The following is a 24,364-nucleotide window of genomic DNA, read 5'->3' on the forward strand; positions in this document are numbered from 1 at the left end:
ATATGTCCGAACTCAGAATCAAATATAGTTCTCAAAAATAACATGGTCGCTGTTATGTTTATTGTAATTTTTTCAGATGTGTCCACGAAAACTAAATTACTAGGAAATATGTACTCTTGCAAAGCATGTAAACGTTTTAATCGAACTATTATATTAATCTGACTATCCACAATAATCGCATTACTGTGTGTGTCTAACCGTACTGATTCACTTACGAAACTTTGGCTCCCCTCGGTGGCAAAATAATGACACATCCCTTTGTCACAAAAAATGTTCTGTTATGTAGCGAATGTGCATACTCTGGTATTGGCAGGTGTGCTCTAGCCAACAGCTCGCTGGTATACATGAGCAAATATTTAAATTTGTCAAATGGCAGCCAAGTATCAATCAGGTCACCAGAATAAGACCACTGATATTTATTGGAAAAGAGCATCAAGCTCATCACCTTGCACTTTCACCATCCTGAGAAGTTTATTGTATTTATTTAATCGGTTTTCACTTCACAAAGATAGCACTTACAGTTGACCGGGGCAGCTCTAGCAGGGCAGAAATTTGACCAACTGACTTGTTGGAAAGGTGGCGTCCTATGACCGTGCCAGATTGAATGTCACTAAGATCTTCAGTAAGGCCATTCTACTGCCAATGTTTGTTGTCTATGGAGATTGTATGGCTGTGTGCTCAATTTTATACACCTGTCAGCAACGGATGTGGCTGAAATAGCCAAATCCACTAATTTGAAGGTGTCATCACATACTTTTGTGTATATAATGTATTTAACTTTCATTCAAATGTCCTTCGCAAGTTGGACAATAAAGTACTAATCTGTTGTCTCACTCTTCTTCAACGGCTGTGCGAAGTATCTGGATATTGGCGGGAACTGAAACAGGCTGTCATACACGTAGATGCAGAGCATCCCAAACATGCTCAATGGGTGACATGTCTGGTGAGTATGCAGGCCATGGAAGAACATTTTCAGCGTTGAGGAATAGTGTACAGATCCTTGCAACATGGGGCCGAGCATTGTCATGCTGAAACATGAGGTAATGGCGACGGATGAATGGCACGATAATGGGCCTCAGGATCTCATCACGGTATCTCTGTGCATTCAAATTGCCATTGATAAAATGTAATTGTGTTCATTGTCTGTAGCTTATACCTGCCCATACCATAACCCCACCATAGGGCTCTCTGCTCACAATGCTGACATCAGCAAACTGCTCACCCACATGATGCCATACATGTTGTCGGTCTGCGGTAGTGAGGCCGGTTGGACGTACTGCCAAATTCTAAAGTGACGCTGAAGGCAGCTTATTCAATTCTCTGGCAACCGCGCTAGTGGACAGCATGACCTGTGGCATTGTGTTGACAAACTGCATATTTTAGTGTCCTTTTTTTTGTCCTCAGCACAAGGTGCATCTGTGTAATGATCATGCTGTTCAATCAGCTTCTTGATATGCCATACCTGTCAGGTGGATGGATAATCACTGCAAAGGAGAAATGCTCACTAACAGGGATGTAAACAAATTTGTGCATACATTTTGAGCGAAATTAGCTTTTTGTGTGAATGGAACATTTCTTGGATCTTTAATTTCAGCTCACAAAGCATGTGTTTATATTTGTTTCATTGTGAACAGTAGGGCAAAGGGGCTGCCATAGGACAGCCACAGAATTGGCCACTTCTAATTGCCCAGGAAGCTTTCAGTCAGTGGTCTCACCCTCAAAGAGGAAGAGAGCATCAGATGAGTCTGCCAGTTTCCTTACCTCTATGGTCACCTGTAAGAGGAGCAGGGAGTCCAGCCCTTCAAGAAGCCCAGGCTGCTGCAAGCTAGAGGGCAACACTCTGAAGAAAAATAGGAAGTATGAGGACAGTGGCATTTCCAATGTGCTAGTCCCAAGTGTATTTTCGATCTCTCGGAAGAGGACCTGGGATGGGAATTAGCCAGTGGCTCGTCTAAACTATAGTCGACCAAACAACTAAAAACTGTATCTGTTTTGTTTGTTGTTACAATTATGTTTTGTGTTGTTTTAACTACAACCAACCATGACCCACATATGGTGAAATTGTTTAAGTATTATTAAATGACTTGATGAAATTGGAAATAAAAATATATTCTTTCCATGATCTGCATGTCCTTGTTTCTTCAAATTTGAGATGGGATTTGACTATTGCTACATAAAAATTAGTTATTCAAGAACAGCATTCTCTCAGTTTACTATACAACAAATAATTCAAATATAGAAACATTTATTTTACAATTTCAGCAAAAAATATTACACAATTCCAGTTTAGTTGTACACAGTGTTTTAAAACACCTAAATACACTTTTACAGTCATTATGTCAGTAGAAAAAAATATTGGATATTCATGATACAAAATGTACACTTCCCTACAAATAAAAATTGCATACACATGTACATAGCATTGTGTGAATGACCAACAATGGTCTTAAACATTACAAACTTTTATTTAAAAAAAGTAGTATTGTCTTCACATTTTAGCTCAATATTTAATTCCAACACAAGATCATGAAAAAATTGCACTGTATAAAATGTCGCTTAAAACCACAATTACATTTTTTTTTACGACTTCCAACCCAAGTTATAAATCATAACATAATCAAAATAAAATGCTCTTTACATGTGCAATGGACAGGGTCAATGTACTGCAAATATCCTTGTTCTAAACAGCCTACTAAGTATTCAATAAACTGCCATGGATTTGGGGGGAGTCTTACCACCTTTGCAAGATGATCATTCGTCAACAGGTACAACAACCCTGTTTACTCCCTCAAGACACAAACATAGCATTACTACATAAACGCCAATGCTTTAAAGTAAACATGTTTCGATCTATCCATTCTGGCATTGCAGTCCTGGACTGTCTGGTGGAGCATTTTAGGAGAAAATAGATCAATGTATCACAAGAGAAAAAGCATAAATCAAAATGGGGGTTTTAAAGTTTCCCTCAATGGACATGGTCTCATTTCTTCTCCCCGCAGTGACGGTTTGATTGAATTCCAGCCTTAGTTCAATTATAGTCATTTAAACCATGTGAAGTTATTTTGCTACTTCACTAATAATATTAGTGTAAAAGAGAAGGGACAATTCATCAACTAGCAAAGATATAATACTTATGTTAGCATAATTGTGAAATCTATTTAGCTGGAATAGCCAGACATTCTATATTTTGGATTGCAAAAAGAACACGCAAAACTCAAAGACAGGGATAAAAAACAAATAACAAACAACAAAAAAACTTGTTCAATGTCCTCAAAAAAAGTGTTTTGAACAGCTTTGGTTTTCCATACATGCTGCTTACTTGCCTGGGTAAAACTATGAACATTTATAGAAAGTGAAACCAAAGAAAGTGAGCAATTTTGCATTCCCCAGCCAGTCCTAAATTTCAGTTTAATAAGAAGGGACATATACAACATTATTACACGATTTTGCAATAAAGACCCTTCATAAGTAAAGTTGAACAAAGCCATATCGTGCAGCATCTCTTACCAATGTGCCACGTAGATTTTCTCTTATAGAACTTCTCCAAATTGTCTCCACAAAGCATGGAAGGAACACTTTTAGTTGAAACTGCTGACCAACAGTTAAAATCTACAACACATACTAGTGTACTGGATCTATATCGATTTCTGAAAATGTAAGGAAGATGGTTAGATTAAGGAAGGGTGTGATCTTTGCATCAAGCATATTACATACTCTACTTTGGAATTATTCCTGACAAAACACTTAAAGAAAATATGAAACGCTGAGAAAGTAATAACGCGACAAAACCTAAACAAAGGAAATCAATATTAATGAATGCTTGCATGTCCAACTGGGTTTTGATGATAACAACATGGCATGATGGTGACATGTCACAAACATAAAGAGGGTCTTTGCAGGGAAGCTGTTCACTTTTAAAGGCAGGAGAACACATAGTTTGCTAGTCTCTTCAACTAGCCACTATCATTACATATACATAAGTGTTGCAGAAACCCATCCATGGTTAAGAGCCAGTGTCACCTCAGATGGCCTGCCTCACCACTATCTCAGTCAGTCTGAGACAGTGGAGAAGTTGGAGGACTGAAATAGGGCACCAGGCCATGCCAAGTCAGACCAGGCTGTATACTTTTTCTCTCATCCAGCAAGGCACTAAGATTGTCATTCAAGTTTATCATTGCAAGTGCTTAATGCATTTAAAACACCTATAATACCCATCACCAACCCCTCCCCCTGTGCAAACCAGTCTAGAGACACTCCTGATGAGTTTGGGAAGCCACCAAGGTCTCTCTACTGTCTCAGTGCTGCTGACCTCAGTATGTTTTTCTGCCACACGGTTTAGTGTTTTCGTAATGAGGTTGTTCCAGAGACTGCCTGGGATTATCCCAGAGGGATAATAGTTAGAGCCCTTACAGTTCCCTCTCTGGACATATCACCTGGAAGAGATCCATCATTGGCATCAAATCACAGCTCTTCGAATAGACAAAGTGCTGCTACTATAGTATTATTCATTCAGATCCAAAAATGTACTTCTTAAAAGATGGGGGGCTTTTCTTTCCCTTCTACATTTGGACAGTTTGCCCAACTCCACTTTTGATCAACGCAATAAAGAGGAAACCTAGAATGAGAAACTGCTAGCCAAGTGAGCACAGCAAGAAAACAAAAACAAGAATCAACACGGCGCTTTGCAGAGAGTGGTTGTTTCTGGCTGGCTTTACCCAAGTGTCAGTCTGGGTTTGGTTCAGCGAGAGTCTCAGGGGGGCTGTCAGAGCAGTGGCTCCAAATCAGGAGAATGGAAAAAGTGACTGAGTAAGAAGCGCACTCACGCAGGGTGATGGAGATGGACATATGGGCAGAGACACCTGGGAGATGCACGGAGAAGCAGAGCGGAGCGTGAATAAGTAAGTGAGACGGGCAACCTCAGAATGGCCGTGCCAGACCTAATCCCATTGACGCAGGAAGTCCCCGCCACCACAGAGAGCGAGCCTCTCAGGCGCCATACTTTCTCCATCTCCCAATAACTGATGTGTCTAGACTGGCTTGCCAATGCTAACCCCCCCCCTTTCCCCCCCAGACCCTTTTAGAGAAACAACAGCCCACTTCTGTCTTAGTAAAACAACACAGTCCCTGGGTGAGTGGTATTCAGGTTCAGTGCTGACCCCTACTGGTCTCAGTTGTTACTGCGGTTGAATGTCTCCAGCACTGTGGTGTTGGTCTTCTCAAACACCCACTGCTGGCTGGGGACGCTGGGGTCACACATGTTCATAAACACCTTTCTCTCTGTGGGGTTGCTGTCGATACAGCTGTTACTGATGTGGTGGTATAAACTTTTATCCTACAGAGATAAAGGGAGAGAAAAGAGGTGAGCGAGATGGAAATTATTATTTAATTAGTGCATTTAACTGAAAATATTTTCCAAATTAGGTACTTTTAAAAATACATATTTATTAGCCTGCATGGAAAACTAGGAGTCATTTGTTTCTAACAGGATACACCAAACTTAAAAGGTGAATGTCTAGGAGTCTATCTAGGAGAAAACTGCCTTATCAATGAGTAGCAGCTGTGTCATTTCATCAAAAGGAGAAGGAAATACAAAGGATCAAAAATACATCTTGAAGCTTGCTCAGCTCGAGCAAAAAAAGTGCACCATAAGCAACTCACAAACTTGCCTTTTCATACTTGGAAAAAGATTGTGTGTGTGTGTGTGTGTGTGAGAAAGAGAGACTTTACCTTCCTGTAGCGCCACAGCTGGTTGCCCTTCATGCCGTGGCAGTCATACAGGGTGACGGGGCTGTTGTGGGAGATGGCATCAAAGCACACCTTCTTAGTGTGCATGGGGTCCCCCACGCGGATGTCCTCCCTCCAGCCAAACGTGAACACCTGGAGGGGGCAGACAACCTGGATCAGAACACCTCAGGAGTGGGGCCCCCACTTCCAGCTCGCCTCTTGGAGCCAGTGTCACTCCTGATCCACAGGGCAGGCATTTTTTCTAGCCCAGTACTAACACCGGATTTAACTCATCAAGCCTTTGAGATGTGTTAGTAATAAGCTGGAACAAAAGCCTGCACACCTTGTGAGTCTTCAGAACTAGGGTTGAAGAGAACTGCCCTGGGAGTTCCAATATCAGTCACCGCCACGGGACGTTCACTCATAGGGAACAAAATAGTTGTTTGGAAGAGGCTCCTCTGCTGTAACATTCAAAAAGCCCCGGCTTGGACTGTAGCCAGAAAGAGCTCTTTGATTTGCACTGATGCTGTTTGTCGTCCCAGCATTGAATACAAATTGCAACCATGACAGAGATTAAACTACAACAGCCTTTTAAATTACTGTAATTAAACTGTCAAAGCACAGAGCCAGAGCAGGCAACTTAGAAAACAAAGAGAAAATATGGCCATCCATCAACATTCGGTTATGAGCTCTTCTAAAAATTATTTGGGATGACAAGGGGAAAAAAATGGGACTACATTTGAACAGAAGAGATAATGAAGGTGTGTGTGTGTGTGTGTCTGAGTGAGAGAGAGTGTGTGCCCCAGTGAGTGTGTGTGGGGGTTGGTTCTTCTAACCTTGTGGGGACCTAAAATGCACAAAAGTCCCCACAAGGATAGTAAAATTAGGAACATTCGCCTCCGTGGGGACATTTCCCATGTCCCTGTGAGGACGATGGCTACTTTAAGAATAGGGGTTAGGTTTAGAGTTAGAATTAGGATTAAGTTTAGGGTTACTGAAATACATTTTAGGTCCCCACGAGAACAGAAAAACATAACGTGTGTGTGTCGGTAGTACTTATGAAGTCAGAAAGCGGTCTGTACACAGTACAAAATTAAGGTTAAGTGTATGCAAAACTAGAGAAAACTAGCACGTTACAGCAGACAGATGTCTGTATTTAGTTGTGTGTACTAAGCTCCTCACCTGTCCATGGCTCCACCCAGCCTCGCCCCGCCCCTTAAGACATGTCTCCAGGCGGATGGGCGACCCAGACGAAAAGTGTTTATTCTCCATGCACATGCCACTGCCTACGTTGCGCAGCTAGAACACACAGAAGCAGACAAACCAGTTAACAGAGAAAGACAAATGTCATCATTCCATACTAGTCAGTGTATTAACCACTGACTAGAGCTCTGTCTGGATCTCTCAGCACTATCTGTCAGTTCTCCTCTTTAGTGAAAAAGTGTGATGAGTAATGAAGACGAGGCTGTGGCAGGAGCTTGGCCTTTTGACAGCTGATGTGACGAAGTGACACCGGGCTGTCACAGGCCAGACACAGTCTCTCTTTCTCTTCTAACTTTCTCTCTCTCTCTCCTACTTACTTTCTCTCCATCTACTGTCTCGCTTATCTCAATCTTCTAACTTTTTCTCTTTCTAGCTTTTAGTCTCTCTCTCTAAAGAAACTAGTAAATTGATGTGTACCTCTCCCCAGGCGGCAGCAGGGGGCTCCACAGGTGGGTAGTGCTTGGGCAGGTCCCAGGCCACCTCTGTCATGAACCACTTGAAGCTCTTACAGTTGAGGCTGCTCCTCAAGTCCTTCTGCACAGTCATGTCTCCTGCTGACAGGTGCCTGTACTCTGGCCTTCGCTGGTAGATATATTCAGCATACTCATCCATCCACACCTCTGCCACTCGCTTTAGGTTCTGTACAGGGACCAAGGGAGAAGAGAAAGGGTTAAAACAGTGTTGCTCCACAATGACTGTAGGAGAGGGATGGATGCATGGTGCCAGTCTTCTGGGGTCTTGTTGACTACTGGATGGCTGAACAATAATATACCGAACAAAAATATAAGCGCAACAGGCAACAATTTCAACGAGTTACAGTTCATATGAGGAAATCATTCAATTCTATGGATTTCACATGACTGGACAGGGGTGCAGCCATGGGTGGGCATAGGCCAACCAATCAGAATGAGTTGTTCCCCACAAAAGGGCTTTATTACAGACAGAAATACTCCTCAGTTTCATCAGCTGTTAGGGTGGCTGGTCTCAGACGATCCAGCAGGTGAAGAAGCCAGATGTGGAGGTCCTGGGCTGGCGTGGTTACACATGGTTTGCCATTGTGAGGCTGTGTGGAAGTATTGCCAAATTCTCTAAAACGACAGAGGCTTATGGTAGAGAAATTCATATTAAATTCTCTGGCAACAGCTCTGGTGGACATTCCTGCAGTCAGCATTCCAATTGCATGCTCCTACAATTCAGGTTCTTGGTATGCCACACCTGTCAGGTGGATGGATTACCATGGCAAAGAAGAAATTCTCACTAACACAACATTTTAGGGAATAAAAAAAATTATAACATGGGACCAACACGTTACATGTTCCGTTTTATACTATTGTTCAGTATAATACCTCATTTATTTTAGTCAAAGACAGGTTGAGGGTTTAGGGGATGTGACTGTGGGGTAGAGTTGGGCGATATGGAAAAAAATACATATTGCGATAAATTGCCTGAATTGATGAGATAAATAGAATGATAAGTTTCTAGCATTAATGTGCACCACAGTTTAAAATGATCCTTTAAACTACTACTAGTTTGATGGTTGTAGCTACCAATTGTCCAATTAACAAATCACCAATATTATCAACTTATTTCATTTCAAACTTCACATTTCTCTAGTATAGGCCACTGAACATTATCAGAAAAATGTGTGAGATAAGTGATAGGTGTCGATCATTTTTGGTTTATTGTCCCAACTACTGTGGGGTGGTGCTGATGGCGGTGTCTAGGAGAGGCAGCTGCAGTCAAGTTTTGGGGGAGCAAAAAAAAAGCGGCGCCGCAGGCCAGCAATTAATGTCTCTGTGACTCTGAGTTACACCCTTTTCTCTGAGCTCACTTCAAAAAGGAACAAAAGGAAACCAGAATGATGCTAAACACAAAGCTGTGCTTAATAGGCACATTCTATTTTAGGTACAATATTCACCCCACGATCATTCACAGATTTCATTCATTCGGCATCATGTTATGGAAAATCAATCAATATGAATGTACATATTATGCATGTATTTGAACTACTGCATTGGCGGCCATTTCTAACTGGAGGCCTTTGTGCTTGTCTTTGTTGCTGCGTCTCCTTTCTGAAGAAATACATGAACAATTGACCCGACTCCTCAGTCATTAACATTCCTCACTCAGACAGAACAGGCCTTCCTCATCTGAGAGACTATTCCCCCATGGTGGGGGAACACAACACAAAAATGAACCCCCCCAAAAAACAGGCTAATAGTTTTCAATTACACATTCGACCAAGCCAATGGTGTGGGCAAGGATCAGCATACATAATGGATCGTTTCAGCTGCATTCCAAAGGTTTCAAAAGAATGTGGAAATGCACTATATATACGCAAAAGTATGTGGACACCCCTTCCAATTAGTGTATTTGGCCATTTCGCCACACTCGTTGCTGACAGGTGTATAAAATCAAGCACACAGCCATGCAATCGCCATAGACAAACATTGGAAGTAGAATCGCATTACTGAAGAGCTCAGTGACTTTCAATGTCATAGGACGCCACCTTTCCAACAAGTCAGTTGGTCAAATTTCTTCCCTGCTAGAGCTGCCCCGGTCAACTGTAAGTGCTGTTATTGTGAAGTGGAAACGTCAAGGAGCAACAATGGCTCAGACGCAAAGTGGTGGGCCACACAATTGCACAGAATGGGACCGCCGAGTGCTGAAGTGCGTAAAAATCATGCGTCTTCGGTTGCAACACTCACTACCAAGATCCAAACTGCCTCTGCAAGCAACGTCAGCACAAGAACTGTTCGTTCGGAGCTTCATGAAATGGGTTTCCATGGCCGAGCAGCTGCACCACAAGCCTAAGATCACCATGTGCAATGCCAAGCGTCGGCTGGAGTGGTGTATAGCTCGCTGCCATTTGACCCTGGAGCAGTATAAATGCATTCTCTGGAGTGATGAGTCACGCTTCAGCATCTGGAAATCCAACGGAAGAATCTGGGTTTAGCGGATGCCAGGAGAACGCTACCTGCCCGAATGCATAGTGCCAACTGTAAAGTTTGGTGGATGAGGAATAATGGTCTGGGGCTGTTTTTCATGGTTCGGGCTAGGCCCCTTAGCTCCAGTAAAGGGAAATCACATCGCTACAGCATACAATGACATTCTGGATGATTCTGTGCTTCCAACTTTGTGGCAACAGTTTGGGGGAGGCCCTTTCCCGTTTCAGCATGACAATTCCCTCGTGCACAAAATGAGGTCCATACAGAAATGGTATTTCGAGATTGGTGTGGAAAAACTTGACTGGCCTGCACAGAGCCCTGACCTCAAACCCATTGGATCGCCGACTGCGAGCCAGATCTAATCGCCCAACATCCGTGTCCAACTTCACTAATGCTATTGTGGCTGAATGGAAGCCAGTCTCAACAGCAATGTTCCAACGTCTAGTGAAAAGCCTTCCCAGAAGAGTAATAGTAATAGGAGCAAAGGGGACCAACTCCATATTAATGCCTATGATTTTTTTTAATGAGACGTTCGACGAGCAGGTGTCCACATACACTACGTGACCACAAGAAAAACAAAAGCATAGAACTTAATTTCAAATCTAAAGATTCCGTACCTGCAAACCTGTTTAAAACCTCTTTGGGCTAGGGGGCAGTATTTTGACGAACGGATGAAAAGCGTGCCCAAAGTAAACTGCCTGTTACTCAGGCCCAGAAGCTAGGATATGCATATAATTGGTCGATTTGGATAGAAAACGCTGAAGTTTCTAAAACTGTTAAAATAATGTCTGCGAGTATAACAGAACTGATATGGCAGGCAAACCTAGAGGACAAACCATCAAAAAAAAAAAAATTCAGCCTACCACTGTTTCCAATGGCTGTCATGTTTATTATGAGTCGAAATCCTCCCAGATTGCAGTTCCTAGGGCTTCCACTAGATGTAAACAGTCTTTAGAAAGCATTTCAGGCTTGTTTTTAGAAAAATGAACTAGAATTTGTAGTTTTTCTAAGTGGCTCCCATTTTGGCTGAAGTGTTTTCATGCGCGTGGATGAGAGCGCATTCTTTGTTGTTTATCTCCGGTAAAGACAATAACGATTCTCAGTCTTAAATGTTATTGTTTATTTACGTATTAGGGTACCTGAGGTTTGATTATAAACGTTGTTTGACTTGTTTGGAGAAGTTTATTGGTAACATTTGGGATTCGTTTTGTAAACATTTTGAATGAGTGAAACCGGAGTTTTTGGAGATATAAAGAAGGACTTTATCGAACAAAAGGACCATTTGTGATGTAGCCGGGACCTTTTGGAGTGTCAACATAGGATCTTCAAAGGTAAGGCATTTATTATATTGCTATTTCTGACTTTCGTGGTGCACCTGCCTGGTTGAAAAAAGTTTTTCATGCTTTTGTATGCGGGGCGCTGTCCTCAGATAACCGCATGGTGTGCTTTCGCCGTAAAGCCTTTTTGAAATCTGACACAGCGGCTGGATTAACAAGAAGTTAAGCTTTATTTGAAGTATGACACTTGTATTTTCATGAATGTTAAATATTTCTGTAATTTGAATTTCGCACACTGCAATTTCACCGGATGTTGTCAAGGTGGGTCGCTAGCGGAACGCCTGCTCCAGAAAGGTTAAAGTGTCTTTACAGCGTATTCCTCATCAAGGTCAGTTATCTAGCTTTGTGTAATTTGGGGACAAAACCAATAGGGGGCCGTATCACAAGGACAAAGAAACCTTGGAAGAAAAGCAGGGAAAAAAAAAAAAACAAAGGCATTTGTTAAGTCTCTTTTTTCTGAAAGCTTACGTTGTTAAAACACAGCGCCAGGCGAGGCAGGTGCATGAGGTTAAATCAATTCACCACCAGAAAGAAAAGAGGAGTTTCTCACTCGTTCATTCCCACTTGCGGGCCTGACTGTGGAACACAATCAACATTCACTTCAAACACTCCACAGCATTTCTGATGGGTGTGACGAGAGTGGGTGGGTTTGTGGCTGCAATATAAAGGTGTCCAACTATTGCAGAGAAACTCAGCAGAGATGAATGCGCTCTTCACTAGACGCTTTAGACAACAAATTCTGCAACATATGTTCCACATTCTACAATCTTTGTAGATTCCTTATGAAGAGGAGAAGCGAGAGGAAAAGGTGGGTCTAGGAACCAATCCAACACTCACTCTGGCCAGGCTGACCCCGCCGGGGACCTTGTAGGGAACATACTTCCTGTAGATGTGACCCACTCTGGAGCATGGGATGTCCTCCATACGCCCACCACACATCCACACCTGAGGGGGAAGAGAAAGAGAGAGCAAGAGAGTGAGGAGAGGGTCGAAAGAGAGAGAGGCTTAACACAGACAGCTGTGTGGGGATCATGGCATCACTGCTGTGTTAGTTTGTGTGTCTCCTGTGTCTGCCCTTGGTGTGTAGCTATGAACAGTGTGAGGACATGAGAGGCTGACAGGTACTAGGCAAGCAGGGAGGGAGAAAAGAGAGAGTGGCTCCAGAGGGAGGGATTGGAGGGAAGATAGATAAAGGTAGCAGGGAGGGAGGGAGGCAGGAGGTACGATTAGCTATACAGTGAAATCACCACCATACTGACAAGAGAGTGAGACTATTACAAATGCCTCCTGGGGTTCTTTGGACCAACACATCAATTATGACATATTTAGAGCAGTCCTGGCTAAGACTGAATTAAAACCTGACAAGTCTGAAAATGTGTAGAAATATATACAGTAGAACTATAAGACTGCATGATGCCGAACTCAGGACTGAAATGTCACAGTTTCAGGAGGTAGTCACCTGGAATGCAATTAAATTAACAGGTGTGCCTTCTTAATGCATTTGAGAAAATCAGTTGTGTTGTGACATGGAAGGGCGGGGGGTGGGGGTGGGGGGGGGGGGGGGGGGTACAGAAGATGGCCCTTTTTGGCCGGATGGCAGAGTGAAGGAAAAGTAGCCAACAATTGCTCAGCATGTGGTAACTCATTCAACGTTGTTGGAAAAGCATTCCAGGTGAAGCTGGTTGAGAGTATGCCAAGAGCATGCAAAGCTGTCAAGGCAAAGGGTGGCTATTTGAAGAATTGCAAATATATTTTGATTTGTTCCACACTTTTTTGGTTACTACATGATCCATATGGTGTTATTTCATAGTTTTGATGTCTTCACTATTATTCTACAATGTAGAAAATTGTAAAAATAAAGAAAAACCCTTGAATGAGTAGGTATTCTAAAACTTTTGACCAGTAGTGTACGACTGGGAAAAATCCACTTGAACGCCCCTCCAACTGGTAATTACTCAGATTTGTCCTACATGTTGACCTCTAACGTCACCTACTAAGGACATGGCCTTGATAATAGCATTTTCAGCAGTTAAATGTAACAAAACATTATTTATAGAACGCAATCTATTAAAATGTTGTTGTTTTTTAACACTAATTTGTTTATAAGCATGATTACTGTACTTTTAGTTTCTCAACAAGTTCAAAGCATTTGAACACATCCAACTGGTATTTACAACTGGTAATTACCACCTTCCCACTTGGTTATGTACGCAGCACAAGATCCATTGATAGATGGGCTTCTGCCTTATGAATGTTTAATAGCGGCTGGGGCTGGCAAGCCTTGGCGTTCTCGGAGGCCAACCGAGCATGAAATATACTTCAACAACTTGTGTTGCCAGGCTGTAGAGGCATGGAAGGAGGCACGCACACACACACAATGTACAAAGCTGTCATCAAGGCAACGTATGGCTACTTTGAAGAATCTCAAATATAAAATAGATTTTGATTTGTTTAACACTTTCCTTTGGTTACTACATGATTCCATATGTGTTATTTCATAGTGTTGATGTCTTCACTATTATTCTGCAATGTAGAAAAACCCTTGAATGAGTAGGTGTGTTTTTTATAAAAAAATAAATAAATGTGTACACAAAAACTATATGGGGGTTTGAAAATGATGCAGACAATTACATTGATAGAAGCCACAATCTGCAATATTAAAGCTGATCTACCCCCTAAAAAAACGACCAAATTAATAGAAATAAACCGTGAAGTGAGCGCTACCGGTACTGGAGCAAAATTAGAGCGGGCGAGAAGGCCTACGCTCCAGACTTTTGGAAACTCAATCCGCACTCTCCTCTCACATAGTCTGGTCTGTACTCACAAAGCTAACTTTTTTTGTGCTTGCCAGTTAAGCTAGTAGTTCTAAGATGTTAGCAGCCAATGGCTAGCAGTTTCTTCCTGCCGATAAAAACAGATGATTGCCATAATGTTCTTGAGTCATTACTGAATAATTTCATGTAACAAATCAAACATTAACCCTTGTTAACAATGCATTGTAACCTCGCCAACATTTCATTTAAGACACTGCGTCTATTTGAATCGGGCACTTATTTGCTGAAATGTGTGCCACTGCCCAGCTATTAAAAAGGGACACGAGGCTATTTGAGACTGCGTTTAATTTAAGTTTTAGGGTATATGTGTTCGTATAGTAAGCAAGGTTTGAAGTGACTTTGTTTTAGTCAAATGTTACATCTGTTTGGGCTTCTTGAGGTCAATTTGCAGTCTACAAATTATTTGTAATTATGTTTCGGCCCTCTGACCATCGGCTGAATCTAGTTGATGATCCCTGCATTCGGGGAATACAACATATCTGACCCTACAACAGAAGTTAGGGGTAACTTCATCCAACTCCTATCACTTCAGCATCCAAGGCAGGGTCACTTTGCCTGACCTTTGAACCCTGTGCCCTCCCTGACCACCACACTCCACTTGGCATGTTATGTCTTCTCTAAAAACATATATATTTAATGAGAAAGTGGGATCAAAAGTTCTTGCAGAGTGCATTCTGTGGATTAGTGTGCAGCGCTGCTAATCCCTCCCCCTCTTGACGACCTCTAAAACCACTGTGGTACGGAGCAGGGTGGGCAGTCTACAATAGAGAACCTATAACACACTACAGCCAATGACAGTTACCAAAGCAGCACTCCATAACCTTTTTCTCTCTCCCTACAGCGGGGCCTAACATATGCATTTGTCAACTGAGGGGTGGGTTTTTGGCAAATGTAAAGTGCTATTTAGAGTTTATTAATGTTTGTGGTTACATTTACATTAAGATAATACTTTAGCAGATACTCGAATGCATTCGCCTTAAGATAGCTAGGTGAGACAACATATCATAATCGTAGCAAGTACATTTTCCCCCAACAAAGTGTTTATCAGCAAAATCAGTGCAAGTCGGCCAGGACAAGTGAATGTCTTTTCATTGGCTATATTACCAAAGTATCATCTGACAGCAACAAAGATAATATTCTCTTGTCTCTGCCATGGTATTATTATCCTTTTATATCAGTTTCTCTCTGCATTCCAACAGTGGAGTCACAGCATTACGTCGGTAAAAGGCTACAGAAAGATCTGAGTGAATTCTGGGCCACTTTTTAACATTTTGGTCTCCGTCCTATTCCCAGACCAGGCTTGAGATCTGTCAAGAGACTAGACGGCGAATCAACCTTTCATTTGACGAGAGGAAGGATGAGAGGATGGGTTGAGCTGCACCCTCTCCAAACTTTACCCAGGGTTTCATGTTTTAATGCAGTATTTTGGCCAAGCAGAGGAGTGCCACTGACTTTCGGCAGACTTTACTTAGACTGGCAGTACCACTGAGCTGAATATAAGTGAGTCTACAAGAGCCTTGCTTTTAAAACCACAATTAAATTATTTTGATGAGCTTTCCAAAACACTTTAGCTCCAAAGGGGAAGAGGAGGGCTGGGGATTGGAGACAATGGAGAGACTAGTGCTTTACATGTGAACGAGTCCACATAATAAATGGCTATCCTATGGAATAATTCATAGTGAGGCAGAACTCTAAAGCATAATCTAATATGGTTTCTGAGTATAATGGATGTAGGAGCTCTCGGCAAAGCAGAGCAGATTTGGACCATGAGGTGAAATCTAAATACCAACTTCCACCATTGCCTTAGAGCTCGTTAGTTAATGGGCTTCTGATAAAACTAGGCAGCGGGGGCTGGTCCTGGAGAACTACGGGATGTGCAAGCATTTGTTCCAGCCCAGCACTGACTTACCTGACTCAACTAGGCATCTTACCCATTCGCCATTTAGCAGACACTCTTATCCAGAGCAACTTACAGTAGTGAGTGCATACATTTTTGTACTTGTCCCCGGTGAGACTCAAACCTACAACCCTGGACTTGCAAGGGCATGCTTTACCAACTGAGCCACACGGGACCAACTTATTATTAAGTGTTACAGTTGTACTAGGGTTGGAACAAAAGCCTGCACACCCTGTGCATCTCCAGGACAAAAAATACAAGAACACAGCTGTAAGTCAATAAGGTAATCTTTCCAAAAACAACAAAACCGTCTTAATGTCCAGTGTCATTGTGGCGTTTTACCTTGAAAGAGATCTCGTACTGCTCTCCTCCCCAGATCTCCAGTCCTGTGTCATATCCTCCCAACTCCCAGAACCACTTTCTGTCCACGGCGAAGAGTCCACCAGCCATCACAGGAGACCTCAAGGACAAGAGGGTGGGGGGTATACAATGCCAATACCGGTCACACTCATACCCCAACATGATGACACTGTCCTTTAAACCAAATCACTGGTTTCAGACCAGCCAAAAGGACAGGAAGATATACAAATCAAAAGTGTGTAAATCAGTGAGGAAAGGTGGCGGCAATGGCAGGCCCGCGGTTTACAGTCAGTCGTCTTTATAGACGGTGCCAGACGAAGGCTTTATAACGCAACTAGACTCAATTTGAGAGTTATGTGCACCAGGCTTAGCTTTTCCCGGGGTTCTCTGAACAACACAGAAACAATTAAACCATCAACCACGGCTGAATCTGACTGGCATAATATGTGTCATACTCAATGCATAACGGGAAACAATGACACTCCAGCTCCACTGTAGGATCGCTTCCCTCAAGTGGCTTTGAATGAAAATCAGGGCCTGAGTCTTGCTGTGAACCCCAAGGATGTACACAGAGTGTACAAAACAGCCTAAGGCGCAATGGTTTGAGTGTGTCAAGAACTGCAATGTTGCCGAGTTTTTCACGCTCAACAGTTTCCCCATGTGTGTCAAGAATTGTCCACCACCCAAAGGACATCCAGTTAACGGCAGGCCAGTGGTCGAAAATGGGTAATTGATGAGAGGACAAAGGAGGCTGACACGAATTGTGTAGAGCAACAGACAGGCTACAGTCCATGCCCCGACGGATAGAGGCTGTTCTGAGTGCAAAAGGGGGTGCTGCTCAGTATTAGGAAGGTGTTCTTAATGTTTTGTACACTCAGTGTACATAGTCAAGTCAAAATGTGTGTGTGTGTGTGTGTGTGTGTGTCAGAGATACACATTTGGCTAAGTATTAATTATGTGGGGGCGAAAAGGGTAGTCATTTGCACCTCCGTGATATGATGAGCTGTCACTCTCTGGACATTCAAACTCATCTGACGGGTTCTAATAAGTCAGAGTTGCAGACAGGTAATGATGAATGTAGTGTTTATCGACGGCCCGTAAAGGCAGACAGGATTTGAGGGGACACACTGGAGAGGTGTCCCTGAATGGAAGGGCTGTCAGAGGGAGACAATTAAACAGGCAACAAGGTGTCCAAATGAGACACACTACTGTCTCCATCTCACATTACAGGCCCTCCCAACAGAACAGGCCCTGGCAACACACACACTTCCCGCATGGACGCCATGGGCTGTCATGGATACCAGTGGTCCCCTCCTTCTCTAAATTGGAGGCAGAGATGAACCATCACTGGATTGATATTGGAGGGGGGAGAAAAGTTTGACATTTCACTGACTCATGAGAGAGAGCCGGACAGGGAGGAAGACAGACAGGCACACATCTGGGTCCTCCGTTAGGATGATCAATCAAGGAAACAGGGCAGAAAGTGGGAGGCTGGAAGCTCAGAGCATTCCGGGGCTTCCCAAGCATTAGGAAAAATCCTGAAGTAGCTAGAGCGGTAACAGCTAAGTTCAGTATTTTTTTTATCATCCAAGGGCAAATGGTTCTGTTTTGGACTGCCAAGTCTTTGGCAGTCAACAACCGTGAACCTGCAGGCTGCACCGCACAGATAAGGAAGGAAGGTAACCGTGGAGACAGGGATGTTTTATGTAAAGCACTTATCAAAATAGGTCTGCTCGTCCGATGTTACTCCCTCACTGGTGCCATGTCGTTCCTATTCCACCCCTCCCTCCATCCCTCAGATTTTCATCATGCTATCCTGTATCACTAAGAATTAGAATCCCATTTAATCGACCATGAATATTCAGAGTCACAATTTAGTTGATATTCCCAATTTCTGTCTATTGACCTCCAAGGGAGCGCTCACCGAAGCGTGGAGCCCAGGGAAGCCTAGCCTCATCTTGCAATGAAAGAAGGGAGCATATTGTCTAACAGGCCAGTAGCCATGGAGTCCTTCACACTAGCAAGGACTTGACTTTTATCCCCCCCATGTGCTGATTTGCTAGGCCCTGATGTGTTGTCTGGCCCAGTAATACTCACTCGAAGGGTTCGCTAGGGTCCTCTTTTGACAGCTCAGAGGGGATGGGGATGCGTTTGTAGTACATCTCCCAGTCAAATGCTCCTCGCATGGCGTCACCGGCCTGTGTCTCATAACCAAAGTTGTCATGGTCGATCACGTCGATCATCGGACAGACAATGGACTTCCTGTTTGTGGCGATACGGTCTGAGAGAGCAAGAGAGAAAGAGGTACACGGCCAAAGTCAAACAAACAACAGGGTTACCGTGAAATGTCCCCCCTTTGGACAAGGTAATGGGCACATTGTACAGATCAGTAATTATATTCTAGTATATTCATCTACCACAGAATCACCAGAAAGCAACTCCATAGCAAAGCTCAGTGTGTTCTAACAGAATGACTCACCCAGCAGTGGGGGCAGCCAGTTGACGTTGGCTTCACAGTGCGAGTCGAGGAAAGTGATGACCTCTCCCTTGGCGGCTGCCGCCCCCAGCAGACGTGTCCTGATGAGCCCCTCTCTCTTCTTGGTGCGCAAGATCCTCACCTTGGGCATCCGCACCATGTACTCCTCCAGAGACGCCTTAAGGTGCTCTACAGGGAGAGAGACGAGTTACAACACACAGAGAACATGCATGCAGACACACATATTCACACTGCATCGCTTTAGTAAGGACTCCAGGAGCCCTGGACGACACATCCATCCACGCAAAAGGACAAACACACATATGAAAACAGATTTTTTTCAGGTGCTTTGTGGACAAGGAGAGATTAACATGCACCTGGAGAGTGGTTAATGAGGAACGGTGTGCATAAAGACATGGCCAAAGAAGACCTTCGACTGCTGCAGTGAGTGCTTACAAAAGCATGCTTCCCCACATGAATATAAAGAAAAAGTCTATAGGAATAACAGACATGGACAGCTGCATCAACAAACATGTCAAAGGGCTCTGACGCTGATTTTTTTTTACAAGGAGCACATGTGCTCCTAAGTCGAAAAATGTAGGAGCATATACAGAAATGTAGGAGTACAATGAAAAATATTCTAGGTATTAATCCATTACAGTCTAAGCCGGGGGAGGGGGTTCTACAACGGCTCATTTTACTATTTGATTATTGAATTTTAATAACCCTTGAAGTATCAAAATAAAATAAATCATTTTTCTCCTGAAAAAATCTAAAGGAAGTTTGTTCTTAAGTGTGTCCTATATTTGAGTGATAAAAAATATCAGGAAATAGATATGTAGATATCTATAGATCTCTGGAATTACCTGGATTTCTGCATAAATTGGTCATCAAATTTTATCTGATATGTTTCTTGTCTATATTGAATACATCATTTAAAGATTCACAGTGTAGGTTGGAAAAAGTATGTGAACCCCTAGTCTAATGATAGTCTAATGACAAAAGCTAATTGGAGTCAGGAGTCAGCTAACCTGGAGTCTAATCATCAATGAGACGAGATTGGAGATGTTGGTTAGAGCTGCACTCACAAAATTTGAGTTTGCTATTCACAAGAACCATTGCTTGATGTCAACCATGCCTCGAACAAAAGATCTCAGAAGACCTAAGATTGTGAATTGTATATTTGCATAAAGCTGGAAAGGGTTACAAAAGGATCTCTAAAAGCCTTGATGTTCATCAGTCCACGGTAAGATAAATTGTCTATAAATGGAGAAAGTTCAGCTACTCTCCCTAGGAGTGGCCATCCTGCAAAGACGACTGCAAGAACACAGCACAGAATGCTCAATGAGGTTAAGAAGAATCCTAGAGTGTCAGCTAAAGCCTTACAGAAATCTCTGGAACATGCTAACATCTCTGTTGACGAGTCTACAAATCAAATCAAATTGTATTTTGTCACATACACATGGTTAGCAGATGTTAATGCGAGTGTAGCGAAATGCTTGTGCTTCTAGTTCCGACAATGCAGTAATAACCAACAAGTAATCTAGCTAACAATTCCAAAACTACTACCTTATACACACAAGTGTAAGGGGATAAAGAATATGTACATAAAGATATATGAATGAGTGATGGTACAGAGCGGCATAGGCAAGATACAGTAGATGGTATTGGGTGCAGTATATACATATGAGATGAGTATGTAAACAAAGTGGCATAGTTAAAGTGGCTAGTGATACATGTATTACATAAAGATGCAGTAAATGATATAGAGTACAGTATATACATATACATATGAGATGAATCATGTAGGGTATGTAAACATTATATTAGGTAGCATTGTTTAAAGTAGCTAGTGATATATTTTACATCATTTCCCATCAACACTAAACAAGAATGGTGTTCATGGGAGGACACCACGGAAGAAGACACTGCTGTCCAAAAAAAAAACATTGCTGCACTTCTGAAGTTTGCAAAAGTGCACCTGGATATTCCACAGCGTGACTGTCAAAATATTCTGTGGACAGATGAAACTACAGTTGAGTTGTTTGGAAGGAACACACTGTGTGGAGAAAAAAAGGCACAGCACACCAACATCAAAACCTCATCCCAACTGTAAAGTATGGTGGAGGTAGCATCATGGTTTGGGGCTGCTTTGCTGCCTCAGGGCCTGGACAGCTTGCCATCATCGACAGAAAAATGAATTCCCAAGTATATCAATACATTTTGCAAAAGAATGTTAGGCTATCTGCCTGCAAATTGAAGTGCAACAGGACAACGACCCAAAACACAGAAGAAGCCATTCTGTTGTTGATTTACAACAGAAGAAAATATACCTTCTGGAGTGGCCCAGAAAAGAGCCAAGATGGCGTAGCAGTCAGATGTCTTTGTCCTGTCGTGTCCCTTGTATATATCGTTTAACATATTTTTCTTTGCATATCTTTTAAAATATTTTGCTAAACCTCAACATCTAAATACTCTCCTGCAACCCGCCTCACCCAATGTAGCGTGGATCTGCTTTTTTTCCCCTAAAGTATCTATATTTACTTCGGATCTGGAATCCCTCAACTGAAGCTAGCCAGCTAACTACCAGCTATCAGTCAGCAAACCATTGCGAGCGGTCATCAGCTAATCTTCAGCTCGAATAGCTCTTGCCAGTTCGAACAACGTGACTCTAACCAGAGCGTAACGGACCTATTATTTTTATCCCCGGATTCCCACCGCAAACTGAACATTTTCATCTGGATCTTCACAACTAGCTAACCGCAACCCCGGATGACTACTCCTTGCTAGCGTTTCCATCCACTTTGCTTGAAGCTAGTCCGGCCAGAGCTCCTGTGCTACCACCGAAGCATACTCCTGGGCTACAATATCCGGACCCCTTCTACAGCCGGTACGGGGCATGGAACCCCGCATATCCCCTACGACTGTAATACCGTCATAATCTGCCCGAGGACTCTAACAGGCCCCTCAGGCGTGACGCCCGCTGAAGGCCCATTATGCTAACCAGCTAGGCCTGCTAGCTACCTAGAGCTACTTGGAACCCTACTAATTCCACGACCGGTCTATCGACGTCACCGCATTAAGAGGCAAAAACAGACTTAACCCCATCGCGACGTCCCCCAAAGGCTAACTTTCTAGCCCCTGCTATCTGCTTGCTTGCAAACCCGGCCTGCTAACTGCTAGCCTGGCCCGGTCTACTAACTGCTAGCTTGTTTAGCCCCGGTCTGCTAACTGCTAGCTTGTTTAGCCCCGGCCTACTAACTGTTAGCTTGTTAGCACAGGCCTGCTAACTGTCTGAATCGCCATGTCCACAGCCTGCCCAACCACTCACTGGACCCATATTTATTTTCAATCTCTTTTCAATTTTTAATTTGATTATACCTTCCGGTAACCTGCCTCACCCAATGTGATACGGAATCGCTATTATTTTTAATTGTATAATACATTCAAGAACCTCCAGAAGCTAACCAGTTAATTAGCTACAAGCTGTTTAATCATTGTTAGCCACTGCTAGCGGCTTTTACCTTCTGCACAGCCAGCCCTGTTTTTAGCCTGGATAATACTCGCCAGTCTACCAGTTTCTTACTCTCTCCACAACGCCGGATTCCTGCCGAAATCCCTGGACCACTACTTCTGATCATCACAGCTAGCTTGCACCCAGTACCGAAGCTATCCCTGAGGCCCACCTCCCGGCCTACTCAGCTGTTCACCCGAACCACACTCATACAGGGCTAGAGCCCAATACTCCACCGGATCCTTGCTGTAAACTCTGGACCTTGGCTAACGCCACTGCCACGAAGCTAGCACCAGTTAGCCAGGCACATCTCCCTGCTAGCAAACTAAATTCTACAATACCTCTTTCACCATCTGGCTTAGATTCTCTGTCGACCACCACGACTGGTCTGCCGACGAATACTCCATCCGCTGTGCCTTCAACTGGCCTCCGTTTGAGCAGACCCCCCCCCTACCATCCTCGGGCTACTAACTTTAAACGCCGTGTCGCCCGCGTGCTAGCGTAGTGGCGGCTTCCCTGTTCCATCTACTGCTGCCCCCTGAAAACTAGGATCACTTGGCTACAAGCTGATGCCTGCTGGACTGTCCATTAATCACGGTACTCCATTCTGTTTATTTATTTTTTATCTGTCGGCCCCAGCCGCGAACTCAGGCTCTGTGTGTAGTTAATCCGACCCTCTCTGCCTAGTCATCGCCCTTTTACCTGCTGTTGTCGTGTTAGCTGACTAGCTGTTGTTGTCTCACCTGTTGTTTTAACAAGCTCTCCCAATCAAGACCTGCGATTACTTTATGCCTTGCTGTATGTCTCTCTCAAATATGCCTTGTATACTGTTGTTCAGGTTAGTTATCATTGTTTTAGTTTACAATGGAGCCCCTAGTTCCACTCTTCACACCTCTGATACCTCCTTTGTCCCACCTCCCACACATGCGGTGACCCCACCCATTATAACCAGCATGTTCAGACACATAGGCTCTCTTATCATCACCCAGTGCCTGGGCTTACCTCCGCTGTACCCGCACCCCACCATACCCGCCTGCACATTATGCCCTGAATATATTCTACCATGCCCATAAATCTGCTCCTTTTATTCCTTGTCCCCAACGCTCTAGGCGACCAGTTTTGATAGCCTTTAGCTGCACCCTCATCCTACTCCTCCTCTGTTCCTCGGGTGATGTGGAGGTAAACCCAGGCCCTGCATGTCCCCAGGCACCCTCATTTGTTGACCTCTGTGATCGAAAAAGCCTTGGTTTCATGCATGTCAACATCAGAAGCCTCCTCCCTAAGTTTGTTTTACTCACTGCTTTAGCACACTCTGCCAACCCTGATGTCCTTGCCGTGTCTAAATCCTGGCTTAGGAAGGCCACCAAAAATGTGGAGATTTCCATACCCAACTATAACACTTTCTGTCAAGATAGAACTGCCAAAGGGGGAGGAGTTGCAATCTACTGCAGAGATAGCCTGCAAAGTTCTGTCATACTTTCCAGGTCTATGCCCAAACAGTTCGAACTTCTAATTTTAAAAATTAATCTCTCTATAAATAAGTCTCTCACTGTTGCCGCCTGCTACCGACCCCTCTCAGCTCCCAGCTGTGCCCTGGACACCATCTGTGAATTGATCGCCCCCCATCTAGCTTCAGAGTTTGTTCTATTAGGTGACCTAAACTGGGATATGCTTAACACCCCGGCAGTCCTACAATCTAAGCTAGATGCCCTCAATCTCACACAAATACAACCCTAAATCCGTAAACATGGGCACCCTAATTGACATTATCCTGACCAACTTGCCCTCCAAATACACCTCTGCTGTCTTCAATCAGGATCTCAGGGATCACTGCCTCATTGCCTGTATCTGCTACGGGTCTGCGGTCAAACGACCACCCCTCATCACTGTCAAACGCTACCTAAAACACTTCTGCGAGCAGGCCTTTCTAATCGACCTGGCCCGGGTATCCTGGAAGGATATTGACCTCATCCCGTCAGTTGAGGATGCCTGGTCATTCTTTAAAAGTAAC

The 24,364-nt window shown here is 43.5% G+C and overlaps 1 protein-coding gene across 1 annotated transcript in view; it reads right to left on the bottom strand.

Moving 5' to 3' along the window:
* Positions 1–2,187: 2,187 nt before the first annotated feature.
* The window catches only part of LOC139423119 (polypeptide N-acetylgalactosaminyltransferase 10-like), a 136,720-nt gene continuing 114,543 nt past the window's right edge, over positions 2,188–24,364 (bottom strand). Inside the window, exons 5-12 of the mRNA XM_071174787.1 lie at positions 18,843–19,028; positions 18,461–18,644; positions 16,346–16,463; positions 12,110–12,217; positions 7,405–7,626; positions 6,907–7,023; positions 5,728–5,877; positions 2,188–5,332 (exon numbers count right to left, since the gene is read on the bottom strand). Of these exons, the coding sequence (XP_071030888.1) occupies positions 5,168–5,332; positions 5,728–5,877; positions 6,907–7,023; positions 7,405–7,626; positions 12,110–12,217; positions 16,346–16,463; positions 18,461–18,644; positions 18,843–19,028 (1,250 nt within the window). The 3' untranslated portion in view covers positions 2,188–5,167. The remainder of the gene's footprint in view (positions 5,333–5,727; positions 5,878–6,906; positions 7,024–7,404; positions 7,627–12,109; positions 12,218–16,345; positions 16,464–18,460; positions 18,645–18,842; positions 19,029–24,364) is intronic.

Source organism: Oncorhynchus clarkii, chromosome 12 (assembly GCF_045791955.1).
Source record: "Oncorhynchus clarkii lewisi isolate Uvic-CL-2024 chromosome 12, UVic_Ocla_1.0, whole genome shotgun sequence".
Classification (NCBI taxonomy): domain Eukaryota; kingdom Metazoa; phylum Chordata; class Actinopteri; order Salmoniformes; family Salmonidae; genus Oncorhynchus; species Oncorhynchus clarkii.